Genomic DNA, 24,520 nt, shown 5'->3' on the forward strand with positions numbered 1-24,520 from the left:
ATAAATTTAGCTTGTCGGAGGGCTGAGCACAAAAACACGCAGGGTGTAATTCGCTGAAGGCCATTTTCAAATGATTTCAGCTTCATTTATTTTGTGTGCATTCATGGCCAGTTTATTGGCGAGACAGGGAAGACAAGGCGACGTAACAAAGACTGAGAAACAGACTGAGATCCAGATGGAATCCGTCCTCTTCATCTGTTCAGTTATTTTTTCGAAGAATCATTCAACCACGACCCACAAAATTAGCTTTAATTTATTAAATCAATGCTCTAATGTTTCAATATGTTTTTGAAATTTATTTTAAATTAACACAAAATTATTTCTCATGTTTTATAGATGCTGAACAACTTGTCCATGCATTTGTTACTTCTAGCCAGACTGTATCAGGATGTCTCAGAGACTCTTTGAAAGCCTCCTGCTGATATGAAATGCTACAGTTCTGACAGGAAACAGTTAGAGAGATCATATTTCTCCCATATTGGATTCTCTTCATTGACACTCTAAAATCCAGAATAGAATTTAGAATCCCATATATCAAATTCATGTACAAAGCCCTTAACCCTTCTGTTGTCTTCATTTACGGGCACCACAAAGTATTATTCCTTGTCTGAAAAAAATCCAAAAATTCAGCAAAAAAATTCCCCAAATTTCTGAAAATTTGCAAAAACTTCAGTAAGAAAATTCCAATAATTACTTCAAAGTTTCCCTTAAAAGTTTTATTTTAAAAAATATTCAAATTTGGCAAGAAAATTCTTGTAAATATTTTTAAATACAAGTAAAAAAAATTTTAAAAATCCTAAAATATCTAAAGGGATTACATAAATATCAGTAGCACTTCAAATATTTTCTTTAAGAACATTCACAAAAAAATCTACCAAAATCCAGTGAAATTCAGTGGATTCACTGGATTTTGAGTATTGATTCACTGGATTTTGGTAGATTTTTTGTGAATGTTCTTAAGAAACATTTTTAACATTTCTTTTTTTCCACCAAAAAAATGTTCAAAGATTTCCCAGAAACGTTGACAATGTGGAAATCAGAAGTTTCACTGTGAAAACTTTTATTTTTTTCACATTTTCAAACTTTAAAACAGGTCAGTTTTGGCCTGCGGGTTAATGACCAAGCTCCATTGTATCTTAAAGATCTCACAGTACCATACTATCCTAACAGAGCCCTTCGCTTTGCAGGCTCCTAGAGTGTCCAGAAGTTTAACAGGAGGCAGAATCTTCAGTTATCAGCTCCTCTGTTGATGAATCAGCTCTCAGTTTGGATTCAGAAGGCAAACACCCTGTTCAATAGGCTTAAAACTTCCATCTTTGATAAAGCCTATAGGGTTCTTGCCAAGTCTGCCATGACTTAGAATAGCTTTAAAAAGTAATGGAACACTTTGCTGGGTCATTGGTGAACTTAATGTTGTATAAAATACTGAGAACAGTAGTTTTTGCTAACATGTTTAAGTTCTCCACCCTAAACAGAAAATCTTTCTAGGAATGACACTGAGGCATCTCCTTAGAAGGACCTGTACCTTTGATTACATTTCATAGGTTGACCTCAGCTCAGGAGACCCCAAAGTATCCCTTAGTTATGCAGCTAGAGGCCCAGACTACTGCAGGCTTCCCATGATGCACTGAGCGCCTCTGCTGTACTCTACTCTCTCCATGCATCGATGCATTTATATACGACTACTGCACGTCATTAACTTTAAGTCTGCTCTCTTCTGTAGTTTGTGTTTTATCCCTTTGGCAGGTTCCTCTGGCTGCAGAGCTACACACACTTTTCAATATACTTTGCAAATTGCAAATAAAAATGTTAAGGCATTAAAACAAGCACATTCATTTGAGCAGGTAAATTTTATTGCTTTTTACGAACACGCCTTGGTAATAAAAAGAACAGTGTTCCGTGAGTTTTGTTCTCAAGAGATCAAGATCTGTGAGCTCAATAAAAGTTATGCCTTCTTTTTCAAATGCGGGGAACAATCACTATGCAGCAGGAGGACCATGTGTGGGCTCAAAGCAGTGCCAGCTGATAGACTGACAGGCAAAGTGCAAGAGGTCACAGTTCAAATAATCCCAATGTGGCACTGGAGAAGAGTCACCGTTGCTGTGGAAACAAGCATCACTCCTTCTCAATAGCAGGAAAAGAGAAAACAGAGGGAGGAGGAAGATTACAGTGTCTGTTTAGACCGATATAGAAACAGCTGAGGGAGAGGAGATAGAGGTCAGTAAAAAAAAAAAAAAAAAAAAAAGGAAGAATGAATGAGAACAGGCCACAGCTGAGAGGAACAAGGGAGGGAGAAAGTGTTGAACTGTTGCTGGCTAAAAATCTCTCTGCAGCTTCCTATTGAAATTGGAGGATGAACAGCTGTTGAGTTTGACCCACACTCGCTGCAAATACAAGCTCAACGCTGAGAGCGGAAGAGCGAGAGAGTGTCGTAGAATGACAGAAGAGGAGATCGAGTCTGAAAGACACGAGAAAAGCTGACAGCAGGAGAGGAAAAACAAAAAAACACATGAAGAAACAAGAGCAGTGGTGGGCTACTGAAACAATCCTGCCAACAACAATCCAAGTGTCATCATGTGGTCTTGTCCCTAAAACAGGGGTGTCCATTATCCGGCCCGTGGGCCAAAACCAGCCCTTCAGACAGTCCAATCTGGTCCGCAGTATAAGCTTGTAAAGTGTAAAATTTACAGAGAAGACTTTAACAGCAAACTGTATATTTGTAAAATTATAAATTTAAAATAATTTTGAGACCATGACAAGTTATTTTGATCATAAAGTAAAATGCAAGACTGTTTATTGCTCTTTTGTCATTTTGTATGTCATTTTTATTTAATATTTTATCTTGTTTTTGTCTTTTGTCAGACTATTGCCGTTTGTCTCATGTTTTCTGTCATTTTGCGTTTCCTTTTTGTCTCACTTGTGGGGTTTTTTTCTTAATTTTTTCATTTTGTGTTTCACTTTATTCATTGTTTTGAGCATCGCTTTTGTCGGGTATTTTGTCTAACTTGTGTCGTCCAATTTTTTTTGTTTTGTTTCTTGCTTTTAGGATTTTTGTCTCATTTGTATCATTTCTGTGATTTTTTTTGTACAGTTTTTGTCATTTGTCAATATTTTGTCATTTTGTAACTTTTTTCTCATTTTTTTTGTTTTGTTTCATGTCATTTGTCTCATTTTCTGGCATTTTGTTTCTTGTTTTTGTCATTTTGTGTCTCATTTTTGTAATAATTTGTCTTGATTTGTTGTTTTTTTAAATCCTTTTTTGTCTGATTTCCATCATTTTGATCAAAGTAAAATAGTACAATCAGTTCTAGATACCTGTGACTAAACGTTTTGTGTCTTTGCAAATACTTTGAAGCCTGTGATCTGTAAGATGTAATGTGTAAATGATAAACTGGAGCATAATGTTGTTGAAATTGAATTATTTTTCTTAAATTACAGTTTGATCATAATGTTTTGTAAAGAGATAATTCCTTAAATGGGAACATTTTTGCAGTAAAAAAATAAAAATAAAATTAGGAGTCGTCATTATTTATAGGTTATTATGCTAGAATTTCACTGGTCCGGCCCACTTGAGATCAAACTCTTGAGCCTTGCTTAGCACAAAGATGACATGTTCAAAGTGGGATCTTTGACTTCCACGTGTTGTGTCGTCACTGTGATGTTCCCAGGATGAGAGAGAGTCACAAGAGCTCCTTGTCAGGCACAAAAACACAAGTCAATATGAACATTTCAGCAAAGCAACCGGTGTTCTTGTTTGTCTGGGGAGGACGGTCTCAGAGGAAAACAAGTTGCCAGTCTGTGCTAAAACTTCGAAAACCAACAGCGAGAACCAAGACTATCTGAACTACAGATAAATTAGATACAAAATTTGGCAAATCCGTCAGTGGTGTGAGCTGGCTGTGATCAAGCTTCTACACTGAGCTACATGAAACCAGTACAGTGTTCAGTGGTGAAAGAAGAAGACTGTGTGACCAAAAATGACCAAGTTCAAAAGCAAGAGATTTTAGGTAGCTGCATTGTTTTCTAGAAGTGAAGGATTTTAAACATCATCTCCACTGTCAGTCATGTTCATTTCATTGTGAGAAGCCCAAATCATCAGAGTCTACAGCGGATGCACACAATAGCAGGTGATGAAATGACATATTGTGCAGTCCTGATATTTGGTTTTGTAATTAGAGCTAAGTGAGCCTGTTAATCACACATTCTGAAAATGGTGACAGCACCTCTAGCATCTTGATTTAGTCAGAGTTGTTTGAAAAAGTTCAATCTTAACAATAATAATAATAATAATAATAATAATACAGTAAGTCTTTACAACAGCAATTAATATATGTTAAGCTCTTTAAGCTCACTGCACTTCAGGATTTCATTCAGATGGTATCTAATAAAATACAGCATTTTGAAGCAAAACTTTAAATTCAAAGAGTGTTTAATCAACTTATGACAAAGAGAGAAAATGAAGCTTAAAGATTAAATTATAGCTATAAACTCAGATGGATGTGAAACGTCTTAATGAGACTGGTGTGAGCACAGGCAAACTTTATTTCAATTCAATAGGTGGGTGCAAGGCTCAGAGCACCCTAAAGTGTGTGTGCACTTGTACAATAATGTAGAAACACACTTACATAAATATGCAGAGACACATACGGGATGACTTCAAGCACACTCATGCAAAGATGGGGAGTGGATGGGAGATCGGAGCTGGTTATCTGTGATCTGCATGGGAATGAGGTCATTAGGTCTGTGAGCCGGAGACACTTTATTTTATCCGTCCACCCGTCCGCACGCCACAGTCCAATAATGCACACAAACACTCTGTAAGGCTACAGTCAAACACACTCTCTGCACATGCTGAGTCCTAATCACCTGCACACACACCCTCGCTGTACTCAAACACAACAAACTAATCCAATCCAAATGCCAGCTTCATGATGGGACAAATCATTAACAGCCACCGGCATATCTGCTCACACTTACACCACTCACATCTAATCCTGGCTAAGCATCACCAGCTCAACCAAATCCCCTCTCCTGGAGCTAAAATCCAATAAGAATGTCTTACCTTAACACTCTTGCCTCAGCGATTCAGGGAACCCTTTACTGAAACATCCTACTATAAACCCAACGGGATTTACTCTCCATGGATAAATGTATGCACACAAGTCAGCAACAAAAAAGAACAGATTCTTGTTTTTCTGTTTTCTTGTAATCATTCGGACAAACACCACATGCTGAGAGACTTCACAAAATCCACCTGTCAGGAGCTGCACCCACTTTTCTTCTTAACTTTATGAAGGTCATTTTGTATGGTTTCAGGCAAAAAGGCATGTTCTTTATTAAAAAATAAGACAATTAAAAATATATTATATACACTGTCATTCAAAAGATTGGGGTCACCCAGACAATTTTATTCATTTTCACTTCCATTCATGTGCTAACATAATTGCACGAGGGTTTTCTAATCATCCATTAGCTTTTCAACACCATTAGTTAACACAATGTAGCATTAGAACACAGGAGTGATGGTTGCTGGAAATGTTCCTCTGCACCCCGATGTAGACATTTCATTACAAATCAGCCGTTTCCAGTTAGAATAGTCATTTACCACATTAGCTATGTCTAGACTGTATTTCTGATTAATTCAATATCATCTTCACAGAAAGAAACTGTCTTTCTTTCAAAAACAATGACATTTCTAAGTGACCCCAAGCTTTTGAACAGTAGTGTATATAGATATAACTGTATATAGAATAAATATAAACTTTCCGAAGGTCCATTAACTACTCTTCTGCAACCCGCCTTTCTGTCAGAAAACTATATTAAATCCAAGCTGAAAATTGCAATATTTAATCGACATTTTATCCTACATGTTTCATTAAAACGATTGTGGGATTCTGTAAAAAATGACGAAAATTCTATGATGGTCCTGCAACCGGGATGGTCAGCAATAACCAACAGTTGTGAGACAAAAATGTATTGTTTTGGCTGAACGATATACTGTGTTTAGAGAAGACAAGCATGGAAGCAAAATAAAAATGTGAGTAGTAAAATATCCACAGTGTGCAAAGTCCCCATTTTTTTTCATTATTGGTAACACTTGTGGGCACTTGTGCAACATTTTTCCAAATGTCAACAATTTTTGTAAAATAAACAACTGAAAAAACATTTTTAGTTAATTTATGGCATTATGACTTTGTAATGTTGTACAAATTACATTTTTGAGTTGCTCTACTTCTACCTGTTGTTCTGTTAGTTTTAAGGTAACAAAAAATAGGCCCATTGTGAGGAAAAGTGTGACAGAAAAAAAAATGCAGTGAAACAAAGTTTGAAGAGGTACAGTACAAGAGCAGAAAAAAAACATGCTAGCTTTATAAGAAATATATTTTTTATTGATTTTCAGAATTAAATTAACTTTTATTCCTTCAAAGAATGATATGAGAAGATCAATGCCACTTGCATGTTTGGGTGCTAAAAAAATAAGTTGGAGGTGAGACATGACAGCAGAAGACTAGAATATAGATGGGAGTAATGGCTAGTGTGGCTCTCTCCCATATAAAAACACTAACGGAGTTCTCGATTTAATGAGTTTTTGTCATCATCTTGCTTTGACTATCTATGGACAAACAGCAGTTTACCCATCAGCCAGCTACTTCCATGCAGCTTTGAACCGGTTGCCTGGCAACCTGCTGTTGACCAAGAAACAGAACGACCCACGTGACTCATCCTTTACATTTTTGTTTGTGTATGTAATGAACGAAAAGGTCAGCTAATTACAGCTTTGCTTTGAACTCAGCCATTTTAACTGTTGTACTCCTGCTCCCTGTCGTTTTGCTAAGTTAAGCTACTCAACACACACACACACATATATATATATATATATATATATACACACACACACATACATAACATACTCAAATAAATTTCCCTTTGGAGATAAATGAAGTTCTTGTCTTGCGTTATATTTATTAAAGTCTTCACAATTTCTATGTCTAAATCTCAAATTTTTTTTCAAAGTTTGAAGCTGTAAATGGAAAACCTAAATACACTGCTGAGTCTTACAGATGTTTTGGTGTTCTGTACTAATTATTGTACAATTTAACCTTGAGATGTACATTACTGTTCAAAAGTTTTGAGTCACTTAGAAATATCCATATTTTGAAAGAAAATCTTTTTCAATGAAGATAACATTAAATTAATCAGAAATACAGTCTAGACATTGCTAATGTGGTAAATGACTATTCTAGCTGGAAACGGCTGATTTTTAATGTAATATTGACACAGGAGTACAGAGGAACATTTCCAGCAACCATCACTGTGTTCTAATGCTACATGTGTTAGTTAATAGTGTTGAAAGGCTAATTGATGGTTAGAAAACCCTTGTGCAATTATGTTAGCGCATGAATAAAAGTGTGAGTTTTCATGGAAAACATGAAATTGTCTGGATGGCCCCAAACTTTTTAACGGTAGTGTATGTATCCACAAAATTCTGAATCTCATTTTGTTCTATCCTTCTCCACATTAAAAAGCAAACTGCGATACAGAAGAGTGTTGCCTGGAGCTAGTAAGAAGTTCACATCAGCTACACTGTATTGAGCTCTGACGTGCGATCATAAAGTTTGAGGTGCCTGACAGGTGACACCACACTCCACCCCTGACATAAACTACTTTTGATCTCACAAAGTTATGGGTTTACTTGTGGAATGTAGAGAAAATTGTCATCTGTTTGATGTGGCATTTATTCTCACTAGTTTCTCCTTATACACAGTTTCTACTGTAATCATTATGAAAATATGTACACACCCAGACACTCTATTCCAAACCTCCTCCTCACTTGATGTTCCTGATAACTTCACTGTAGTCGTCACCTTTAACACCCAATGCAGTGGGACGTGTCGATTCGTCCCCTGCTATCACATCTGAGAATATTAGACAAGCTCACTCCTCAAGGGTGTGGGAGATCCTCCAGCGATGTTCTGGTCTTTTTGTTTTTACTTTCTGACAGCACTGGATGCATATGTAATAAGCACAGATTCATAAGAAAAGGGTTAGAGGTCAAAGTTAGCAATGAGAGAGACGGTGAGGCGAAACTGAAAAACATGAGGCCATTAAGTGGGAACAGCGGTGAGGTAATTGAATGAAAGAAAGAACAAATTCAAATAAAGCACACAATGTTCAAACCAACATTGAGAGTGAAAGATGAAGATGGAGAGAGACTGAGTAATGCACACCCACACCTCGAGCTATGGACCAAGCAAAAAACACCCACAGTCACTGCAAAGTGAACCTGCATATCTATACGGGATGAGCGGACTGTAGAAATGTACAGGTGCTAAACATGAGCGGTTCTAATGCCGCGTCCTACAGATGAAGGCAACCGATTTGCAAAAAGCAATTTACATTTAGTGCAAATGGAGTGGTGGTAATGGTGTGGAGCAAAAATGGGTTTAAAGGGGATGTGATTAACAGCGAAGTGTAGAGTTTGTATTGCATACACCAGCTGATTTTTTTCTGCATTTACACACGTGGACAAAATTGTTGGTACCCCTCAGTTAAAGAAGGAAAAACCCACAATTCTCACTGAAATCACTTGAAACTCACAAAAGTAACAATAAATAAAAATTTATTGAAAATTAAATAATCAAAATCAGCCATCACTTTTGAATTGTTGATTAACATAATTATTTAAAAAAACAAACTAATGAAATAGGGCTGGACAAAAATGATGGTACCCATAACTTCATATTTTGTTGCACAACCTTTTGAGGCAATCACTGCAATTAAACAATTTCTGTATTTGTCAATGAGCGTTCTGCAGCTGTCAACAGGTATTTTGGCCCACTCCTCATGAGCAAACAGCTCCAGTTGTCTCAGGTTTGATGGGTGTCTTCTCCAAATGGCATGTTTCAGCTCCTTCCACATATGTTCAATGGGATTCAGATCTGGGCTCATAGAAGGCCACTTTAGAATAGTCCAACGCTTTTCTCTCAGCCATTCTTGGGTGTTTTTGGCTGTGTATTTTGGATCGTTGTCCTGTTGGAAGACCCATGACCTGCGACTGAGACCAAGCTTTCTGACACTAGGCAGCACATTTCTCTCCAGAATGCCTTGATAGTCTTCAGATTTCATCTTACCTTGCACACTTTCAAGACACCCTGTGCCAGATGCAGCAAAGCAGCCCCAAAACATTACTGAGCCTCCTCCATGTTTCACCGTAGGGACAGTGTTCTTTTCTTCGTATGCTTGGTTTTTGAGTCTATGAACATAGAGTTGATGTGCCTTACCAAAAAGCTCCAGTTTGGTCTCATCTGTCCAAAGGACATTCTCCCAGAAGCTTTGTGGCTTGTCAACATGCATTTTTGCAAATTCCAGTCTGGCTTTTTTATGAGTTTTTTTCAGCAGTGGTGTCCTCCTTGGTCGTCTCCCATGAAGTCCACTTTGGCTCAAACAACGACGAATGGTGCGATCTGACACTGATGTACCTTGGCCTTGGAGTTCACCTTTAATTTCTTTGGAGGTTGCTCTGGGCTCTTTGGATACAATTCCAACGATCCGTCTCTTCAATTTGTCATCAATTTTCCTCTTGCGGCCACGTCCAGGGAGGTTGGCTACTGTCCCGTGGGTCTTGAACTTCTGAATAATATGAGCCACTGTTGTCACAGGAACTTCAAGCTGTTTAGAGATGGTCTTATAGCCTTTACCTTTAAGATGTTTGTCTATCATTTTTTTTCGGATGTCCTGGGACAATTCTCTCCTTCGCTTTCTGTTGTCCATGTTCAGTGTGGTACACACCTTTTCACCAAACAGCAGGGTGACTACTTGTCTCCCTTTAAATAGGCAGACTGACTGATTATGAGTTTGGAAACACCTGTGATGTCAATTAAATGACACACCTGAGTTAATCATGTCACTCTGGTCAAATAGTTTTCAATCTTTTATAGAGGTACCATCATTTTTGTCCAGGCCTGTTTCATTAGTTTGTTTTTTTAAATAATTATGTTAATCAACAATTCAAAAGTAATGGCTGTTTTTGATTATTTAATTTTCAATAAATTTTTATTTATTGTTACTTTTGTGAGTTTCAAGTGATTTCAGTGAGAATTGTGGGTTTTTCCTTCTTTAACTGAGGGGTACCAACAATTTTGTCCACGTGTGTAGGTACAACTAGGCCCTTACCTTGAACTTTACAAAGCGGGTTACATGTTTCAATACAAGATTAGGGCATTTGTGCAGGATTCGTTAAGCCGAGGTATAAAAGGTCGCACAAATCATGTTCAAATACTAGCACCTGTAAGTTTAAAAACCACATCTGTCCACATATTTAATAACGAGAAACCAAAGGAGAGTGGATAAACGATGGGAGCTACAGAGCTAGCAAAGAGGAACTTTGTGCAAGAGCGTGATGGTGGGGGAGGAGAGAGCCAGTCAGAGCAGAGAGAAGCTGTCAAAACACTGGGAGACTGTAACATTGCAGAAAAAGTAAGAACAAGGTATATCGTTCTGTATCCTCTGTCCTGCCTCGCAGCTCCAACTCCATAGTGTGCCAATTTTGTTTCCCACAAACACTTGAATGCCTCGCAATTGTTTTGTGATCCTCACTCTTTCAAAAATAAATCTGTCGCGGTCTCTCTGAGTCAGGTATTTTTTTCCATCTGTTCCTCGGTGTTTGTCTCTTTTTCTGTCTGTGCAGTTCAACTGAAGTACATTTGTGTCTGTTTAAATGCGATAAACATGGTTGGTTCTCTGTCCATCCTGTACTGTAATGACGGCTGACGCTTCACAGCAACGTGGATGAAATGTTCAGTAGTGACATGTGCTGTCAAAAGTTGTTTGATGTCTGGTTTACACAAACTGTTATGTAACCGGTGAGATATTTTGGGGACGTGATGACTTACACTGTTGGGAGACACAGTGAGAACGCTCCTGCTCTTCCTCATCTTGCCTTGAGTATCTCCTGTGCTGTCCAGCCACAGCAGCTTCACACGCAAACCTAGAACAGACATAAAGAATGGTTTTATTGTGTTTTATTCTTCTCTTTAGAAACAGTTGAAAGAAAAACTGTGAGAATAGGGATCAAAAAACGTAACCCAGTCATGGTTTCTGGACAATCATTGCCACATCTTCACCGTTCAACTAAGAAATTAACTGGTGCAACCCTTTAACAACATCTCCACCTCAATCTAGATATTCTCCAGCTGAAGTACTGTAGTCCTTCCATTAATTTTTGTCACACTTGTACACAAATACAGACGCAGCTCCCGATACAACATGGGATTTCTGAAAGTGCCTTTCTCACTCATTTTCGTGTAGTTTTCTATGAGAAAGAGCAAAGCAAAGCAAAGCAGTAAAAAAGAAAAACAGCTTTGCCCTCCATATTGCTCCTTTGAGAGACATACATCTGCACAATAACATTGTTGTATGACACAGAATACCCCACGGTACGTGATAATGTGAGAGATATTCTTAAAAGACCCCATAAAAATAACAGTGATAGAGAGGCTGGGCTTGCTGCCCAGGCAACATGATCGTTCCAATGTTGAACTAATTTTTGTTTTATTCCGCTTTGCTACGGCTCCCGAGTGCCAGCAAAATATGGTTTGTGTCGAAAAAAATGCAAATATGTCAGTTATCTCAGTCTGATTGGTGTTGCTACGTTGGTAGCTTGAGGGCAATTAGAGCTGTGCTGTCGATGTATGAGTAAGTACAGACAGAAAATGTCACATAATTATGATTTTTATTTAGAAACCACTTTTGAAAAATGTTCCGCATGGCAACAAATTAATACTAGTCAAATGGTAAAGTGGTGGCTAATGGAAAACATGAACTGGACCAATAAATAAAATGGAAAAACAAACCCCTGGACCAATAAATACCACTGGACAAAAGAGGTAAGCCGACAATTTGGCTAAAATATATCAAATAGAGCAGAGATTAAAGCAGTCATAGTAATCAAACCAGTCTTACTTACTTGGGCAGATTGTTTCAGAGGATCAAGATCCTGAGGCTCTAAGTACAGCAAAGACAACAAGAAAAGCACTTGGAGAGCACAGTACTCCGCCAAGGCTGCTCATTTCCGACGGATGAAATCTTTAATAAAAATGACCTTGTGCTGAGTACAGGCATGCGTTATGCATGTGCATGTTAAGTATGGATACCAAATTGCATGTAGATTCCTCTTATAAAGGTGTGTTGATCAGTTCATCACTTTTGGCAAGCCTTTGTTTTGCTACTGTTAAAATAGCCGTTCCCTCCATGCTTTTATTTTTAAGCCGCATTTTTAATGCTATGGGCTTTCTTTTTGTCACCATTCCAGCGGCACAGGAAGTGTTTCTCTAAAAAGTGGTTTCTTGACATGACGAAGACGCTGCTGAAAAGTCATGTAACGATGAAAGAAAACAGTTCAACACTGTTGCTGTCTAGCAAAGGATGTGTCTAAACTTAGAAGCAGCTGGAATGGGGACAAGCTCTGAAGGTGAAGAAATTAGTGAAGAACAGAAAGGTGAATTTGTGTTCAAAATAAGGCTGATGGCTGAAGAAAAATAAAGGCTAAACATCAGGAGCTTCACCATTGTCTGGTTGGGGTTTGCTACATTGTGCGACCTAAATAAGTAGCGGGCGGCAGGAATTGATCGGACTCAGAAACACCCTACAGTTTGATCATTTGTTCCTTGTATGATTTCCAACTGATAAATCAGTCATGTTGTAGTGGGATCGCAATCATGTGATCGTCAGCTGACATAGTGTTCACGTCATGTTACAGTGACACTGTGCCGGCAGCTATATCTGGTAATGGGAAATCCTTAATAAATCTCTGGATGCAGACTGTACGCCACATCACTGTGAAAATTAAATGAGGTGGTCCTTGTCATTTCTGACCTGAACCGAAAATTACATCCAAATCCGTTAGTCCATTTTTGAGTAATGCTTCACACAGGCAGAGAGATTCATAGATTGACAGACAAACATAAGCTGATCGTCACAACTCTCCCGTTCCTTGGCGGAGTAATAATAACCTTAAATGTGATCAATAACATTTTAAAATTAGTCCCACAACATACTGTACTGGGAACCAGTGTGAGGAGGCTACAGCAGATGTGGTCAGTTCTGGGTAGAAATGTGACAGACATGCTCTGCAGATACTAAACACAAGACAAAACCTCAAAGGAAAGTTTCATGTTGAAGTTGTGCGACCACTGAATATTGTGTGTCCCTGCATGTGATCCCACAGTACCGCGATGTGCATGTCCTTTCTGGGCTTGTTTGCATGTGTTAACCTTCGTAGTTCCCCAAGTGATCCTGACACTGAAAAGTGTATCTCAGGACACGAAGATAAAACAAAGAGCAGCTCAGAGCCAGAGTTCCAACAAATACCTTAAAATTTTGTGAATTTTTCGACAGAACTGTGTGACGACCCTCCACCTGGACACCAGGTGTCTCTGCCTTCTTTCCGGAGCTGAGTAAGGGTCATCAGCTGATTGAAACACACCTGGGATCCCATGGTTCAACTGAAGGAAACCTCCCTCACTTCCAGTCAAGCTCTCTCTCTCTGATAGGAGCTGCTTCCTCCAGGAGCACAAGCAGCAGGACTTTTGGATTTCTGTCTGGTGTCTTTAATACACAGTTGTGGTTGTTTTGTGTTAAAATAAAACCATTTTATTCACCACACAGGTGCTTTGTTGCAGCTTTTGAGCCAAGCTGTAACAACTGTATGTAGTTTGGATGTAAAGACATTCATCAACTGCAAATAGAAGTGAAATATTCTAAAATATTAGCTGTCTGGAGCGCAAATTACACTGTCAAATGGCTGACAAGTGAAGTGACAACATAGCATCCTGTTGTGGCAGCAAAACAGAAATTGCAGCTCCGATGTGCTGCATTCCGCATAAAATACCGGTATGTGTCAATCAATACATACATACAAACACCTGCAAAACCACAGCAATGAAATAAAGGGAATGGAGAGACAAGAAAACAAGAATAACAAACATTGGGTTTCATGTAAATATTTATCTTTTTACCCAATGTAACAATTAGTAATTATATAGACTGCTTGGAAAATGGTATAATTAAAACCCTGGTAAAGCTGAAACAGCTGATTAAACTCAATTAATTAACCTGATCAACAGAAAAATCTGGTTTTCATACCATCAATTATTAAAATCTGTGCAACACCACCGGCGTTTTGAATTGTTCTGAATAACAAGGCCTCTGTTTTGCTGCGACCATGTCATGAAAGAATTGTAGGAATGTGAAGAAATCCCATGTTAAAAGCTTAGACAAATTAATGTCTATACTGTGCCTAAACAATATCACAGCACATCAATTAACATTCAGTTATATTAAGTGAAATTCTGTGGGTGAGTCCAAGTTTCTGCACATTCTCATAGAATGAAATGAAATGTATACGCCCTCTCTCTCAATCCATAAAGTATTCCCAAATAAGAACAAAAACAGCAACAATACAAATATTCACAAATAACACACAAGTATGTAAAAAGCCAAATGTTCAGTGGTAAGGTGTCAATATTAGTTTGGTTTTAAACACCTCCTGTCCCGTCGAGTGCCAAGTCTTAAATTCAGATGCAGCTTTAATGCTTAACACCATCTCAAACACAAAACTAGCAACTATGACATGAACATGGAATCAGGCTGAAATCAGGTGGCATTAGGCATCCAAACCTAATGAACTAATTAGAAAGAAGAACAATGACAGACATGTAACGTTCTCCTCTAATTAGGCAAAATAAGTGGAAACAACTGTGTGGGTTATTATAGCCGTTTTGTGCAGCTGTTTTGTGCAAAAATAATGAAAACATCCAGTGGATCTCATTTCTTTGATGTGCATATTTGCTGCTCTTGTCAAAGACAAAATGAGTAATCAACTAATTAATTTAAAATTAAAATAATAAAATGAAACGAATAATAAACAGCAGATCTTGACTTCTGGATTTATCAGCAGCAATTTGAGAGGCTGAGGTGATGTAATACTAAACTCCATACAGAGCAATTTGTTGTGCTTTGGAAGTCTGTGACTAGCTACCAACTATAGATTTGTGACAAAGGATAATCTCGAATGCTTCAGGATCTGTAATGCTGTCGGGGTATCAGTATTAGTCAGCGGCTGTCGGCAGCAGTTTGATGGCATGGTTTTGCTCCACTCGACCTCAGTTTGAGTTGTCACTGCAAATCAACACAAAGTTGTTCTGAGGGATCACCTTTATCCTATGATATGGGAAATGATCTGCACTTGCATAGCACCTTCCTACCTTTTTGGTACTCAGAGCGCTTTACAACGTATGTCGCATTCACACATACATTTATTAACACACCAGTGGCAGCAGAGCTTCCATGTACGGTGCCTGCTTCAGGGCTGGGGATTGAACCACCAACCATTCCATCATTCGCTCCACCACCTGAGAGGCCCACCTTTCTATCTTGACTGAATCAGTCTCTTCCTGGATGATATCCATAGGGTACTAGGAGTCACTGAATGACTGCTTGATTAAAATTACATGAATCACATGTTGTGGCATTTGTGGACCAGATCTAAAGACATTTGAACACCCATGGTAGATTTTTGACCAACATGTTGGACAGCGTTCACCACGATCACCAAAACATCAAATGAGAGATTTTCTGATAAAAGTATGGTGGTTTGGACGTCCAGGTGGCTCAACTGGTTGAGCAGGTGACCCATAAACAAGGGCTATAGTCCCCAACACAGCAGCCATGGTTTGATTCCAGCTCACAGCCCTTTGCTGGAGGTCTCTCCCCCACTCCCATTCTTCTTCTTCCTACTTTCCTGTCTGTTTCTCTACACTAACCTGTCAAATAAGGCCAGAAAAAAAGTGTGATGGTTTAACAGTCCAGCTAAAAATGCTTGAAGCTTTTTAGCCAGACATAGTTGGAACATCTTACAGAAAACTTTCGAGCTTGGTGCAGCCATATCTGTCGACCAGTTCAAATCTCTCTACTGCATCTGACCGTGCTCCTTTCTTTGTTGTCTCTTTGAATGTAGACTTTTTTATCCGGTTGACTGTACTCTCGACATCAATGTAAATGAGGGCTTGGCTTCAATGATTCCTCAAGAATGAAAGAAAGAAAGTAAGGTAGTTAAGTAAGCTCCATAATCTGCACTTTTGGCATTATTATTCCTCATTTCAGCATAGGACCAAACAGCTTCGATGGCAACATTAACTCACAGTTCATCAAAACAAGCAGTCGTTACTGGATACAACTGTGAGGTCTTACAAATTATAACAATGGAGGCTTTGCCATGATATCCTATTTGGCGAATCTGATGTTGTTGATGACAATGCTTGTGCAGAGAGGACTGGTACTTACAGGGACATTGAGAGGACAGAAAGAAGGTGCTTATTGTCCATTTAACCTGTCAGCATTTGTGTTCTACAAGTAGATTCATACAGATACAGTGGACTCTGGTGCAGGCAGTTTTTTTTCTTGAAAACTGGAACACGCACAAAAGGTCCAGGCTGCCCTGAACCGACCCGCAATTTCCTGCAGTGTAAAATTCCCTACTGTCTAGACACACTGAAGCTGTGCGGTAGCCCAACACCTTACTAAGACACTAGATGTTGGCTCTTCCTTTGATTGGCCTGTATATTATAGATTTTGCACTCGCAAGTAGGTCAGCACTTTGAAGTAAATGATGTATGTAAGGTAACTTTCTAAAGAAAACACTGAACAACACAATGAGTTCTCTGTGGTATGGCAGCAAGAAAGAAAGACAGAGAATAACAACTTAAATGGCACACCTTACTGAAAACACTTTGTGAATCTTGAAGGACTACTCCAGTCTGCCTGAATCAGGTCATTGGTTATGAAAGACACATACATATACAGTACAGCATAACAAATCACACTGCCATCCATAAGTAGCCGACAACCTTGAATTAAACCATCCACACAAAACACATTGTTTTTAGCTCAATGTAACAATATCATTTGAAATATATTCTGTAAAAAGATCACACAACCTTAATTTAAAAGCGTTTTATAGTGCAAATTACAGTGCGCTTACACACAGCTCATGTGCAAAGAAAAGAGTGAATAATAACAGATTAGCACATTAAAACGAAGGAAACCTGTGAGCATGCATGTGAATCACACCATTTCCCTCACAGCACATACTAATCAGCACCCATCATGTGTCCCTCTGCTCATCGACTGATGCTTTCAAATCATCTTTTCATCTTGTTAATCTTTTATGAGTTTTCCCTCCTTTGCCTCTGCAAATTATACTTTTTTAGAAAAATCTTTCCTCTCAATAATGTGCTAATGACACAGCCTGCTAATAAAGACCGACGCAGCCTTAATGGTTCGACACACTTTAATTCCCCCCATGCTAATCATTCAAAAGCAGCAGCAAGATTGACTCGACAGCCATTGAGCCTGTCTGTAATGAGGCAATTCAGGCAGTCGTTAAAAGACCCTAAGACCTCACATGTTCCTCCTGTGACCCAGGATGATCTCCATTTTTCGTTCCGGTATATGGAGCGACGTGGAGCTAACCTTCCACGGGGACAGAAATGAATACCAAGGGAGGTTTAGACGAGAAAACAAAAAGATGAATGAGAATTGCAAAGAGATTGTGTTTAGAAGAATAGGCAGAAATAGAATGGAAGGGTTTGGAGAATGAGATGAAGGCACAGAGAGCTACAAGCAAGCAGTCAAAGAGGATTTAATGAAATAAAGAAAAGAAGCCGGAGGTTACAGAAAGAGAGATTGAAGAATGAGGTGTGAAACTGGGAAGCAGAGGCAGAGACAGGAAGAGTCTGCTAAGACTAGATGAGATCCTTCTCTGTGAGAACAGTTTGACATTTTAGGAAGAACACCTTTTCAATTTCTTGCCAATAGCCAATCAGAAGATTACTACCAAATTCATCACTGTATAGTAAATGTATAGCTAATCAAGACAATAAGCTAGCTAAGCTTTAAGTAAAAGCGGAAACTATCTGACATGGTTCTGTTCATAGGTTACAAAATCTGCTTTTTACCAACCTCTAAACCTCTCTAATCTACATATTGTATCTGGCTTGTTAAATCCATTCAATAACACAAATGCAAAAAACAGTTTAGACAACAAAACATTTCAGGTTCGGTCCAAGATATAGTCTGAAATATTACCTTTCATGCAACAGCAGAATTTAACAGACTAAACAAAAAGAGATAATATTTTAATCAATTTGTTTTATGAATGCCAGTAGGAGATTTTCAGTTGACCATAGCCAGCAGCTCATAAAACAGGGATTGGACCAAGCTGCAACCTCTACAACTGAGAGGTGAAATTAATGTGCAAGTCACAGAAAATGCAGTTCTTCAAATGGCCACTTGAGGTCAAAGCCTATAGACACTCATTTTAAGATGCCAAATTTGATGGCAAAGACAAACATATTTACAGCCTGGGTCAAAAACTGTTTTGGTCTCTAAAGCTCATTTTCCCATTCATGGCAACTGCAAAGGAGGTGGATTTAATATAACTCACTTGTTTGAACTTAAAAAACAAAACACTGTCACAAGCAGTGCATGACCCAGAGATGCTAGCATGGCTCGCCTCAGCTCCACTCACGCTTCACCCCTTTGCTAGCTTTCTACAGTTTCTACAATGTCTACAATTTTATTTAGCAGATGCTTTTATCCAAAACAACATGCATCTGAGAATAGATACAAGTTCATTTCAGTTCAGTTCAAAATTTATTTCAAACCTGCACACAGCTCTTTTAACAACAGACATAAAAATATATCTTGGTTTGAAAAGGGGATGGACGAAGCAAAAGCTTTTAAATTTCCAACAACATAGGCAGGGATCTAGTCAGAAGAAAACAACCTGGAAAAGAGACATAAAACAAGTTCAGGTGTGATAAAAATAAAATAAAAAAAAGACAGGCAGTGTGGGAGGTAACAGGAATTTTCTCTCTTTTTTTTTTTTCTTTTTGTAGTCTGTCAAGTCATTCTTTAAAGACAGAGGTTTTCTGCAGATCGAACAGGGTTTGGTAACTCGTTCCACCACCAGGGAACCACACAGAAGACGAGTCTAACTATCAACCGGCCCTGTTGTGATGGCTACATCAGGCGCTTTATGTTGGTCGAACATAGTGAGCAAGAAGGAGTGTAGACCTGAATGAGAGAGTTCAGGTAAGTAGGAGCTGTTTTCATTGTAGTTTAGTACACAAGTTTTAGAGTTTTGAACTTTATGCGGGCAGCAACTGGCAGTGAAGTGATCTGAACAGTGGGATGACGTGCTTTAAACCACTCTGCAGGAAACCTCTGGGTGATTTAAAGGAGGGTATACACCAAGATTTCCTGCTCTTAGTTCCAGCTACATGTTAATTGTACCTATATCAAAGTGATAATGATCTTCCTTGGCATATTCACATTATAATGAGAAAATTGGTTAGCATAGGGACTCTTAAAGATGCCGCACTAAGGTACACTTAAGCTACAGTGCTAATGCGCTACATTTGAGAGACTAAGTGTTTTTCTCACAAGACTCGTAGCAGGATCTGCATGGAGTTATGGGGCTACTGAATATCCGTTTTGTCCGATTTATTTTTAAAACAGAAATTAAAGTTCAGGAAATTCAGAAACAAACAAAATTGTTTTGTGCCTCTTTGTCAGTTCAAACAAAGGTTGTCAGCAATTGGATGCGCCCACAAAGATCAGTGCTGTTTGACTTTTGCAACCTGAGGAGACCTCACTCTGTTACTCACTGAGCTGAGCTGCTGTAACACACCATGTACACAAACTCATGCAACACAACATTTTTAGCTCAAAATAGAGTAAATAAGTGTAGCAACACATACAATATCTACTTTTGCTATTTACTCTTTTCAGACTGTGAGGTTGATGTTCCTCACTTATATTTCTTGATCAGTCTTCCCTCAACAGGTGAGGAAGTGAATCATTCATTGAACTCAGATATTAGCAAAATTGGTATCAGTTTTCTTGCTGCAACTTCTAAGTTTTTCCTGATCTCAACTAAAAATGCAGCAGCAAACAGCTGAGTGTTCATGACAACAGTAGTTTTTCCTTCCCTTATCGTCACTGACCTTGACGGCCGCTGTGTTTATATTAAAAACAATGGACACAGCAACAACCACTCATTGCCCTAAAGCAACTCCAGTGCATTTTCCAAAACTATTCCTCTATTAAGCTGTATAGAGACACGGTCATGTTGCTGTGTGGAGACTGCATAATTATCCAGTTACATAATAAATGGTAAAGGACACTTCATGCCCTTGATGCAGATGAATTTTACAGCTTGACCGGACAAGTCAACCTTGAAGCCCTGAAGATATCACTACTGTATAAAATCACCACATCACACCACCTTAATACAGCAAAACAAGCAAAATCTGTACGATCACATACAGTGTTTCTGACCTACCATAAGAGCTCATGACTACTCAGCACCTTCAAGAGACAATAAATGCTCATTGAAATCCACCTTTACAGAGCCATTTGTCTGATTTCTACAGCAAACCAAACAGTTAATAGTAACTGTTGGCTGCTATTGCAAGTAAGATCTTTTCTAGGACTGCTAAAGGGCATGTGTATACATTTAAGGGCAAAGTTGCTGACTGTGAACAATCATAGCCTACATATCAAGAGTCTTGAAGGAAGTGATTTTCCTGATCTTTATTTTTTAGCCCAAATGACCGATACCAGCCAACTTTGACATGAGAATTGCCCATGCATATACTTTTTTTTTTAGAATTTCTATGGAAGTTCATTCCCTGTGAGATCATTGAATATAATGCACAAATACTAAATATTCCATTCCAATGAAAAATGTAACACTTTTATGCTGTAAATGCGTTTAAACAACTGTTGTTTTCTCCGTGTTTGGTTCGAGGGGAAGCTATTTTGTTCGACAGTAGTTGAGCTCATTAAGCCGACTGCCTCAATGACATAATTAGTTACTCTATTTAGAAATGTCTTGAATATATATTGTATTTCACAGAGGATATTAACACTGGCAATGCTTCTCTGAAGGGATGACAATCAGTTGCAGTCATCAGTATCAGAAGATAATTAGTGGGTACAGAGGAAATTTGTGTTTCACAGCAGATACGAAAATTGTGTTTGGCAGCACAGATGCAGAAAGCAGTTTATGAACACAGATTAGCGCTGTAACCTCAGGAAACGAAGCAAGGTGCTTACAGGAAAGGTGTGTGTGTGTGTGTGTGTGTGTGTGTGTGTGTGTGTGTGTTCTAATTAGTGTTACTTCTGCCTAATTAACAGCATCAGGGCAGACAGGTGTGAAGACATAAGACAAGCACACATTGACCCAAAATTCAAAACCTCCACACACAAAAACAATCTGTGTCCCTTCTTGTGTGCTGGAGCCACTTTTGTGTGAACATGCTAAACGGTTCGCCAATAACGTCAGTCACACATCCATCAACAGCAACAGTTGTGCCCAAGTCAAATTCTCCTGTGCTTCGAGGGAATGAGCGACCTCTCTGGAACTCGACCTTCCTGCTGGCTTGCACCGAGATCGTAGACAAGGTTTTCACCCTGAACACAACATCAATAACTTTTCAAAGCAACTTGCTCCAACAGAGGTAGTGACCTTGCGTAACTTTTTTTTTTTTTTTTTTTTTTTAAAAGCACACCTTCCTCATACTGTGCAAGATCAGTTCTTGCCTGCAGAGAAGCCTGAATAATGAAAGGCATTAACTTTCTCCTATAAAAAAATCAAAATTGTTAATTTATTGCACATCTGCATTAGAAAATACATTTTGTGCCTCCTGGGTTTTGTGCATTTTTTAAACAAAATAATTAAAGGAAAAATTATTGAATGTCTCTGCAAGCCATTTACATTCAGCAATAAATATTCACATTTTGTAGATATACAAAATATCCAGCATATTTCATTTGTTTTTTAATTCTATGAGCTTCAGGCTTAATGCTTGAGGTTAGAAACAAATCATCTCAGTTAATTAAATATTAAACAAGTTACTGCTTTCAACAGAAGATGGACAACAAATTTTTCCAAAAATACAGCCTTCCTCTAGTCTTGACGTAACCCAACTCTTTTAGCCTATACTTTGAAAACAGAAGCCCCTATATATGCTAACACAGGGCCTGAACCACATCCACCCAAAGCTTCTACTTACTTGCAAAGCTTTCTAGACTGGGAAAAAAGTTGACAGTATAACCATAACCCTGTTTTCAAAGATTTTTTGGAAGTTTTTGCTCAGGGGACTCTGACCAACAGGAGTAGCCAAGTAGTTTTTAAAAACTGCAGCTGAGATTTCTCAAGTCAGATGTTCTGAACAGAGCTGTCGAAAGGCTTTCGCTTGAAGCCAAGCCCACACGTTAAAGAGAGTGAAGGAAAATCTTGTGAAAATGTAACTGCGAACAAGACTAGGGGTGCAACAGAACACAAAATTAACTGGATCAGATCATGACTTTTGAGTCACAAGTTCGATTATTTGTCAGAGAAAAAAAAAACAAGAGGAGAGACACAAACACTGCCACGACTGCCACTGCCAACTGCTATTACATTGCACTGTTTCTGTGAACACACACTGTTCTTCAGTTCTGAACTTGTGAAGCCTCTGGGGGGAAAGTAAAACAATTTCAAGAACCAAGAAAAGCAACACACCTGCCATCTACTGAAGCATTTAGGATTACTATGATCTAGAACAGCATCTACGCAGACAATTGCTTTGTATCTAGTCATCGAAATTCTGCACTGGATTTTAATGAATTATTCCACACTGAGGTAGATGTACATTTTCAGAGCCATCAAAATACACAAAAACTACAACACTAAGTTTCCTGAAAATTGGCAGTGAGGTGGAGCATGGACAATTAAATTCTAGTGCCAGTCTAGATCCTTTTATTTAAATTTCTGGCATAGGGTCTTCGCCTAAAGTGTCCTTCTACTGTCTTTAACAGACAGGAAAACTGTATTTCACACTATGATGGTTAAACAACTCTACAAATTTGCAAACCAAATGTGTATCAAGCTGTCGGTGGAGATCTGTACACATTACAGATCATCTTTGGTCCGTTACACCACCAATAAAGACACTGCAGAGTATCACACTCTGCTGTGTTAGCATGAATATTCATGTAGCTGGTGGAATGTCGTATTTTCAAAGCTTGCTGCGAGTCTATTTCATTCATGACCATTTTTTGACATTATTTGCACTGATTAAATAATAATTCTGAACACTATGATACTGCTTTGTCAAAACCACACAGAAATGCAAGAATCTCTCTAAGCCAACATTCAGCCATCCAATCCATCCATCCTCTATACACCGCTTTATCCTCACTAGGGTCGCGGGGCTGCTGGAGCCTATCCCAGCTGACTCGGGCGAAGGCAGGGGACACCCTGGACAGGTCACCAGTCTGTCACAGGGCTACATATACAGACGAGCAATCACACTTACATTCACACCTACGAGCAATTTAGAGTAACCAATTAACCTCAGCATGTTTTTGGACGGTGGGAGGAAGCCGTAGTACCCGGAGAAAACCCACGCATGCACAGGGAGAACATGCAAACTCCATGCAGAAAGATCCCAGGCCCATCCCGGGATTCAAACCAGGGATCTTCTTGCTGCAAGGTGAAAGTGCTAACCACTACTCCACTGAGCAGCCCATAACATTCAGCCAGTGAATCACATATAGACAAAGATAAAAACTTCACCTGATTCCCTTGACTGCACTTCACAAGCACTTACTTTCAAATAGGAGATAATCTCAGGCATCATGGCAAAATGTGACAAGATATTCTATCTCATACCTCTCATACACAGTCCAGCTCACACATAACGCCACTAGAAAGTGGCTTCAGCAGAGCATGTTGTGTATCAGCCTAATAAGCAAAGATAACAAGCTCTCAGCTGCCTGTCCTGTTGACTGACTGTCTCAGCGGGACACCTGACAGGACGAGGAACAGCATCTGAGCAGCAGAGTGTCTACCCATCAATCTACCTTTATTCTGGTTCACTTTTCTGTAACTTCATTTTGTTACCTTGGCTCATACCCCCAAAACAGTCCTGGGAACTTTTGCTCTAGTGCCATCATCAAGTCCAAATGTTGATTTGTCCAAAATTAATGACCATCCTTCCATTCTTGGCTGTAGTCTGTGTTTAGTTCTTCACTGTGAAAGCACTGCTGCCCTTTGTTAGACTACGTTGAGCAAATTAAAACCCATTATACTGTGATGATCCAGAGGACAAAACAACCAACAGGATAGCTGAAAGACTTCGGTACTTCTAAAGAGAGTAAGTTTCCGAAAAATCCAAGATAGAAATGAAAGAAATCAAATGCTATATGAGTCCACGGAGCCCAACCAACGGGCATGAGAAGCATCCACTTAGATCTGTCAGGCTCTTGCATCATGCCAGCAGACATAAAACATATCACAGTGAGGATAAAATGTTGTGTGGATAAATCAAAGTGTAATAGAATGGAAAAAAAGGAATCTCTTGATCATATTTTCTCCCCTATCCAAATCCTTGAGATTTTTTTTATCCTC

General features: G+C 38.8%; 1 protein-coding gene across 1 annotated transcript in view; it reads right to left on the reverse strand.

The window, feature by feature from the left end:
• Nucleotides 1–24,520, reverse strand: part of pde4ba (phosphodiesterase 4B, cAMP-specific a) — a 219,614-nt gene that overhangs the window by 179,783 nt on the left and 15,311 nt on the right. Inside the window, exon 2 of the mRNA XM_022199765.2 lies at nucleotides 10,893–10,987. Coding sequence (XP_022055457.1) covers nucleotides 10,893–10,934 — 42 coding nt within the window. The 5' untranslated portion in view covers nucleotides 10,935–10,987. The remainder of the gene's footprint in view (nucleotides 1–10,892; nucleotides 10,988–24,520) is intronic.

The sequence above is a fragment of the Acanthochromis polyacanthus genome, chromosome 4 (genome assembly GCF_021347895.1).
Source record: "Acanthochromis polyacanthus isolate Apoly-LR-REF ecotype Palm Island chromosome 4, KAUST_Apoly_ChrSc, whole genome shotgun sequence".
NCBI classification, from domain to species: Eukaryota; Metazoa; Chordata; class Actinopteri; family Pomacentridae; genus Acanthochromis; species Acanthochromis polyacanthus.